The sequence below is a fragment of the Brachionichthys hirsutus genome, chromosome 11 (assembly GCF_040956055.1).
Source record: "Brachionichthys hirsutus isolate HB-005 chromosome 11, CSIRO-AGI_Bhir_v1, whole genome shotgun sequence".
Classification (NCBI taxonomy): domain Eukaryota; kingdom Metazoa; phylum Chordata; class Actinopteri; order Lophiiformes; family Brachionichthyidae; genus Brachionichthys; species Brachionichthys hirsutus.
The window spans coordinates 805,720-813,905 of NC_090907.1; the positions used below are offsets into that span (position 1 = coordinate 805,720).

The 8,186-nt window shown below is 52.8% G+C and overlaps 1 protein-coding gene across 1 annotated transcript in view; it reads left to right on the top strand.

Annotated features, from left to right (window-relative positions):
• The first annotated feature begins 306 nt into the window (after window positions 1-306).
• si:cabz01090165.1 (uncharacterized protein LOC100333421 homolog) overlaps window positions 307-8,186 on the top strand; it is a 14,049-nt gene continuing 6,169 nt past the window's right edge. Inside the window, exons 1-6 of the mRNA XM_068745222.1 lie at window positions 307-561; window positions 1,367-1,567; window positions 2,457-2,623; window positions 5,154-5,394; window positions 6,888-7,100; window positions 7,736-8,046. Coding sequence (XP_068601323.1) covers window positions 307-561; window positions 1,367-1,567; window positions 2,457-2,623; window positions 5,154-5,394; window positions 6,888-7,100; window positions 7,736-8,046 — 1,388 coding nt within the window. The remainder of the gene's footprint in view (window positions 562-1,366; window positions 1,568-2,456; window positions 2,624-5,153; window positions 5,395-6,887; window positions 7,101-7,735; window positions 8,047-8,186) is intronic.

The window sequence follows — 8,186 nt, forward strand, 5'->3', positions numbered from 1 at the left end:
TCATCACGGGGCGCGTTAAATGATGCTTACGCTCCGTTCCCACGGCAACGCCTGCTGTGTCCTCCTTATCTATCTTTCATGAAGCGTTTATCACCTGGGAATTTGCTGAAAGGTTGAAGAAATCATTAAAAAATATATATTTCTGTGTTTTTACGAGCTGCAAAGATGTTGTGATCATTTAGGAATGCGCCGTTCTCCTTTGAACCCACGATGATGTCATAGCGGGTCCCGGGGAGACCCTCCATGGTCCAGTTTGACCGTTTCATTCATGGGTATTGCTCCTCCGTCTGTTTCAGCAGGAGAACCATGGAGGCCGCCTCCTCCCTGCTCCTCCTCCTCCTTGTCCTCCTGTCCTCCCTCCCTCCCTGCTGCCCCTCCTCCATGCTGTGTCCGAAGCGCTGCACCTGCCAGAACCTGCTGCCGTCCTACACGGTGCTCTGCGCCAAGACGGGCCTCCTCTTCGTCCCGCCCAACATCGACCGGCAGACGGCGGAGCTCAGGCTGATGGACAACTTCATCACGACGCTGCGGCACCGCGACTTCGCCAACATGTCCAGTCTGGTCAGAGACACTTGTTATTATCGTTAGAATGCGACATCGATCTTTAGATAACGTGTGGGACGTTAGCCGATAGCCGTTCCTCCCCTCAGTCCCGATGCAGCTCGGATCAAACGGGAGTTTTAGGATGCGGGTCGGATCAAACGGGAGTTTTAGGATGCGGGTCGGATCAAACGGGAGTTTTAGGATGCGGGTCGGATCAAACGGGAGTTTGGGATGCAGCTCGGATCAAACGGGAGTTTGGGATGCAGCTCGGATCAAACGGGAGTTTTAGGATGCAGCTCGGATCAAACGGGAGTTTTAGGATGCGGGTCGGATCAAACGGGAGTTTGGGATGCAGCTCGGATCAAACGGGAGTTTTAGGATGCGGGTCGGATCAAACGGGAGTTTTAGGATGCGGGTCGGATCAAACGGGAGTTTGGGATGCGGGTCGGATCAAATGGGAGTTTTAGGATGCAGGTCGGATCAAACGGGAGTTTGGGATGCAGCTCGGATCAAACGGGAGTTTTAGGATGCGGGTCGGATCAAACGGGAGTTTTAGGATGCAGCTCGGATCAAACGGGAGTTTGGGATGCAGCTCGGATCAAACGGGAGTTTTAGGATGCAGGTCGGATCAAATGGGATTACGTTTCCCGAATTAGCGTTCGAGCATTTAGCTAGGCAGAACGCCGCAGACGTCTCGTTTCCAGAACGCATTTGTTGGCCGACCTTTTCTCAGACGCTAATTCTCACCTTCGCACCTGCAGATGAGAGCGTTGAGCCGGTCGTCAGCGGCGTGTAATCCCGAGCCTCTCTCCTGTTCCTCCAGATCCACCTGACCCTGAGCAGAAACACCATCAGTCAGATCCGGCCCTACGCCTTCGCCGACCTCCAGGACCTCCACGCCCTCCACCTGGACGCCAACCGGCTCACCGCCCTGGACGACTCCCACTTCCAGGGCCTGGTGAACCTGAGGCACCTCATCCTGGCCAACAACCAGCTGCACAGCATAACGGAGGGGGCGTTTCAGGTACGGACACCTGGGCCACCTGGCCCCACCTGGCCCCACCTGGCCAGCCGTCTTCATCGGGAGGCCACGTCCTCAGGCTCGCCGTGTCGAAGCTCCGTCTGGCTGCGGCGCCGAGGGTCCGGTCTGGGGGTCACGGTTCAGATTCTGAAGGAGCAGAATTGCCCTCGTCTTCCTTCGCTTTTGTCTCCCCCTTGTGGCAGCGATAGGAACTCCGCGAACGCCCCTGTTCTTGTACGTTCATCTCGCTGCACGAACGTGACATTTCAGCTTCAAGAGAAGCATCGACGCATCTTTACGAAAAAACACTTAAAAGCGGCGTCTTTAAAATGCGTGATCTTGAAGCTCATCGTTTTGGAGGCGGAGCAACGCCACCTCCGGCGCCTCCTCTTCTCCTCAGAACTCTCTGGACTCCTCGACTCATCATTAAGACGCGTTTATTAGAACGAGAGTCGTTGGAGCTCGGCCCTGATTGGGTGAATTATGGGGGGCGGTAACGGCAGCGACCAACCGGCTGCTATCGTCCTCCTCCTCGCCGCCTCCTCCTCGCGCTCCTCGTGCGTTTGCTCCTTGTTTTGGGCGCTGACTCGCGGCGTTTGCTGATTATCAGGGTTGCGTGGAGGCGGTGAGAGGAACCAGCACGCAGCACCGAGCAGGATAATTGATCTCCTTTTCCCTCTCCTCCCTTCGTCAGCTATAATTGTCTTTCCTTCTTCCTCTTCCTTTTTAACCAACGTCTTCCTCTTCCTCCTTTTACCTTTCCTTCCATAGCAGACGCTCAAACGTGGAAACGTCCTCGGGTGCTTTTCCTCTTCTTTTTTTTTTTAAATCGTCCCGCCACTGCTGCGAAGCGTGATAATATCAGCCCCCCCCCCCCCTTTTTTTTTGGCAGGACTTCCTGGAGACGCTGGAGGACTTGGATGTGAGCTACAACAACTTGGTGGACATCCCCTGGGAGACCATCGCCCTGCTGGTCAGCGTCAACACCCTCAGCCTGGACCACAACCTCATCGAGAGCGTCCCAGAGGGGATCTTCTCCAACCTGCACAAGCTGGCCAGGTCGGGATCGGGATCGGGATCGGGATCAACCAATGACGAGCGTCTGTCGCTCTGTGCTAGCATTAGCTAGCATTAGCTAGCGTGTAGACGGGAACTAAAGCGGCGCCCCGCGTGGACGGCGTCTCCCACCGTTCCCTCTGTTAACCTGAACGTCCTTCATGTTTGCTCCACGCAGATCAACGTCAGGAACCAATCACAGACCCGCCGTCGCCATAGCGACCCAGAGAGCCGGCCTCTTGGCGTGACTGTGGTTCCGCTATGACCCGGCCTGACTCTGTTTGCCTCCGAGCCCATTCGCTGGAGCCCAAACGGCGTCGTCCACGTTTGACTTGATTAAATAATAACTGTTATATATTCAACCCCCGCCTCCCAATACCGTTTGGAGCCAATCAAGAACGATCAATTCCAATTTAGGCCCAACGACCGAGAATAATTGATGTGCAGGAAGGAAACGCGCCGGCTCGTATGGACCGTCGGCGTTTATTAAAGGCCGTAACGAGTTCCTTTCAGCCGGCTGCACCAGCTGCTGGCGCCCGGCGCACAGGTGAGCCATCGCCGTGGCGACGTCCCCGCAGCCGGGGCGGAGCAGCACGCCGCCAGGCGGCAGCTGGCCGTGACGGAACGTAATTGAAATGTGTAGCTGCTCTCGACTCTTATTAACTTCTTGTTAAGTCGTCGTTGAATATTTCTGGAGGCGCTCTGAGGGAAATGGATTTCCCCGTTGGAACGCTTGAGCCTCCTGCGTGATTACCGATCCCAAAGCCCGATGTCTCGGGCTCGGAAAGCGCTGCTCGGCTCCCAGACGCGGCTCAAATGGACCCTGGTCGGGGGTAGTTTAGTGTTTTTGGGGGGGAGATCTTTTGCTACGAGCAGCAGCCTGATTTATTTATATGCGTTTCTTGGATGGAGGCATTTTGTGTGAATTCATCTTCATGATGCTGAGCCCCCACGGGGCCGGACAATGCCCCCACCCCCAACTCCTCAGAACCCAACTTTAGGCTGCGGCTGTCGAGACTTGAACCGAGGTGGTACTTTAGGCTAAGGTTAGCGCCCACCATGTAAATCTATCTCAGCAGTGAAAGGGTTAAACCAGGGGTCCCCAAACTACGGCCCGCGGGCCGGATCCGGCCCATTTCCACATTTGGCCTGGCCCCCTGAACAATACCAGAGACCCAAAATAAAATGTACTTATTTTCCTTTCCATACAACATGAGTAGCCTCCCTTTTATTTTTAATGACGGTCACATACGGCCAGAAAGTTAATGTTCTGTAATATCAACTTATGACATAGTAATTACTTCGTAATAACAGGGCAGGTTTCCTCACCTCCACGGTGGCATGGTTGGCAGCACTGTAGGGGGGGGCAAAATGGCTCTGGTATCGAATCCCACTACGGGAATGAGATGGAGCAGGGGCAACAGGGTAGGTCCAGGGCACACCTGAGCGGAGTGGAGTGGACCGGTCCAGTTCACTCCGCCCAGGTAAGGCCCTGGACCTACCCTGCCACCCCTGCTCCACCCCCACCCCCGCAGTTGGACACGAACCCAGTTCCCCCGGCTGTGAGTCGGTAACCCTACCGACCACGCCACCGTAAAGGTGAGGAAACCTGAGGTATTACTAAAGTCGTACCTGTCAAATAGTAAGTTGATATCTCAGACCACAGAGTGTTGTTGTGTTGTTATGTTGTTGTGTTGTTGTGTTGTTGTGTTGTGTGTTGCTATGTTGTTTGTTGTGTTGTTGTGTGTTGTTATGTTGTTCTGTGTTGTTATGTTGTTCTGTGTTGTTGTGTTGTTCTGTGTTGTTGTGTTGTTCTGTGTTGTTGTGTTGTTGTGTTGTTTGTTGTGTTGTTGTGTCGTGCTTTTTCCTTTTGTGTTACGTGGAGTGGGCGTGTCTCAGACCAGGTGACGTCGTACTGGATTCTAAACCAGTGCCTCTGGTCTAAAGTAATCAATGCTACTGTCTATTTATCCTAACGTCTGATGGGGTGACCTCTAGGTGGTGTAGTGGGTAGCGCACTTGACTCCCTGCTAGAAAGTCCTGGGTTCAAAACCAAGGCGTGCAGCGTTCAGGTTTTTTACAATAATTTGAGGTTTGTTGTTTGCTCCTCTGCAGCTGTATTGGATCAGCTGATTGATCCAGTCGTTCTTATTGGATCAGCTGATTGATCCAGCCGTTCTTCTCCTCTGCACTTCCTGATAGTGCTGGAGAGAGACTGAGTGATGGTGAGATGAAGCCTAAACTACAGCCTGCCTCCGCGTTCGGCCCCTAAATGTTTAGACCCCCCCATCGTCACACTTTTCCTGATGTGGCCCTCACAGGAAAACGTTTGGGGACCCCTGATGTAAACGCACCTGCAGATTACGGCTGAATTACAGAAAACATTTAACAGACCTTATGTTCATCGGGTTCCCTTGAGAATGGGTTCCACAGGCAGAACGCTGCCCTTTCCCCGCCCCCCTCCTGGTGTCTTTTGATTGGCTGCCCACAGAGGTGGCGACTCATCCTCCTCCCTGTTCCCCTGCGTCCCCAGGCTGGACATGACGTCCAACAAGCTGAAGAAGATTCCCCCGGACCCGTTGTTCCTGCGGATCCCGGTCTACGCCAAGATGAAGGGCTCTCCTCTCACGGCGCTGGTGCTGAGTTTCGGGGGGAACCCCCTTCACTGCAACTGTGAGCTGGTCTGGCTCCGCAGACTGACCCGGGAGGACGACCTGGAGACCTGCGCCTCGCCCAGAGACCTGGCCGGCAAATACTTCTGGACCATCAGAGAGGTTCGCTCGAGTCGCTGCAGAGCCACGATCACACAAACCTACTACAGCGTAGGCCCCAAATCTACTACAGCGTAGGGCCCTATCCTACTACAGCGTAGGCCCCAAACCTACTACAGTGTAGGCCCCAAACCTACTACAGCGTAGGGCCCAATCCTACTACAGCGTAGGGCCCAAACCTACTACAGCGTAGGCCCCAAATCTACTTTAGTTTAGGCCCCAAACCTACTACAGCGTAGGCCCAAAACCTACTTTAGTTTAGGCCCCAAACCTACTACAGCGTAGGCCCCAAATCTACTTTAGTGTAGGCCCCAAATCTACTTTAGTGTAGGCCCCAAATCTACTTTAGTTTAGGCCCCAAACCTACTTTAGTTTAGGCCCCAACTCTTTGCCTGTGGGCCCTCATTAGTTTATCTTATCTTTTTAACGTGTAAAATAACACAAATATTTCGTAAGTTATTGTTTCCACTGTCGTGACTTTTTTCGTGAGTGATCCTTTTCCCTCTCAGGCAGAGCAGACGGCTTCAGGGACCCTTCTGGTGAAAATCGCCGAGTCTCTGGGTTTGATTTACAAAACCTGCATGAGGAGCATGACTTTTTGTTTTGTGCTACGACTTATATCGCGTTGTTAAATGAGAAGAAACAGACAGGGGTTGTAAAATCTCTGCTTTATGTCACAGTAAATACCCAGGATGTTAATAAACTGCACCGTAAAGCGCCCCCCTGGGGGGGAGGTAACCTGCAGCAGTACATAAAAACGGCTTAAATAAAATATGAGCATGCAGAGCGATGAAACTCATGAACCGTCTGAGTGATCTGCCCTCAAGAGGCTTTGCTGCTTATCAATCGGCATCGATTGGCAGATGAAAGGACTCCACGGCTAAATGTCATTCCTAACCTTTAAAACAGACTTTATAATGAAATAAATTATCATAATAATCATGCCCGCTAAGCTGCGGTACAACATTCCCCTAAATGCTAAAGCCGTAGCTGTTAAGCAATAGGCCGTCGTCGCCTGTGTCACCTAAGTGGATGGCCATATTAGCACTCAGCGAGGACGAGCCAGCTTCCGATCGACCGCCAAGGGAATCCCGACTCGGGGCGTCAGCGCCGCCTCGCCGGTAAATCCGAGAGGTTAAACTGGAAAGGGGAAGCTGGTTGGAGTTTTAGGCTTATTGATTGATGATTCATACTCCATGTTGGCGTATATCGGTAACACCGGAGCGCAGCCGCGTCCCGTCGCGGGCTCTGACACGGGAGCAGCCGAGGGTTATGCCCCGATCGCAGACTGCGAGGCAGCAGCGCTTTATTTGAAGCTACGTCCCAGAGGTCAGCAGGTCAGCCGTCATCTCTGCCGGTAGCGACACATGAAAGAGCTTCGGCAGGAACGATCAACGAGGCCGCCGTGGCCTCGCCTTGATCCTGCGCCGGCGTTTTTGGTGGGCTTTTACTATTCCCAGTGCGTTAGCTGAACGGCGACTCCTGTCCCCTCGCAGGAGGAGTTCGTCTGCGAGCCGCCGATGATAACTCGCCACACCTCCAAGATGTTTGTGATGGAGGGCCAGGAGGTCAGCCTGCGCTGCAAGTCCATCGGGGACCCCGAGCCGTCGACCCATTGGGTCAGTCCTGACGGGAAGCTGATCGGCAACACGTCCAGAACCGTCTGCTACGAGAACGGATCGCTGGACATCCTCAAGGCGTCGGTCAAGGTAGAGCTGAGGCTGAAAGAAAAGCCTTTTAAACCCGACCCATCGGAGGTTTGGCTGATTAGATATAATTATGGGCGACTGGTGGACAGAAAGAATATATTAGCATTAAGGCAGCATTATCGCTTGTATTATCGCTAGTATTATCGCTAGCATTATTGCTCCTATTATCGCTAGCATTATCGCTAGTATTATCGCTAGAATTATCGCTAGAATTATCGCTAGCATTATTGCTGGCATTATTGCTAATATTATAGATAGCATTATTGCTACCATTATTGCTAATATTATAGATAGCATTATTGCTACCATTATTGCTAGAATTATTGCTAGTATTATCTCTAGCATTATCGCTAGCATTATCATAGCATTATCGCTACCATCATCACTAGCATTATCGCTAGTATTAACGCTAGCATTATCGCTAGTATTATCGCTAGTATTAACGCTAGCATTATTGCTAGTATTATCGCTACCATCATCACTAGCATTATCGCTAGCATTATCGCTAGTATTAACGCTAGCATTATCGCTAGTATTATCGCTAGTATTAACGCTAGCATTATCGCTAGTAGACGCTCGCGGACGAATCGGAAGCTCCTGGAATTCCGCCTCTTTTCTTTTCCCACCCTCCCCAGGATTCGGGAAGGTTCACATGCATCGCCTCCAACGCCGCCGGCGAGGCCACCGCTCCCGTCGAGTTAGTCGTGAACCCGTCGCCGCACTATGACCCGAAGCTGGACCCTGACCCGGGACCTTCAGACATCCCCACGTCCATAAAGTCCAACGTCAGCGGCGGCCAGGCCCGGTCGGACCAGCAGCGGGTCAGCGTGTCGGACGTGGCGTCCAGCTCCGTCATCATCCGGTGGCCCCCCCAGAACCACATCCCGGGGGTCCGCATGTACCAGATCCAGTACAACAGCTCTACGGACGACATACTCATATACAGGTAAGAGCCGCTGACCTGGATGTGAGCGGTTGCCATGGTTACTATTACACTATAAACTTCCCCGAAGGGCGTTGAAGGTCGTCTCCCGTCAGAAATCATCCAGAACGGCGGTTTGATAAATCCTAATCGCCAAAGCGGAT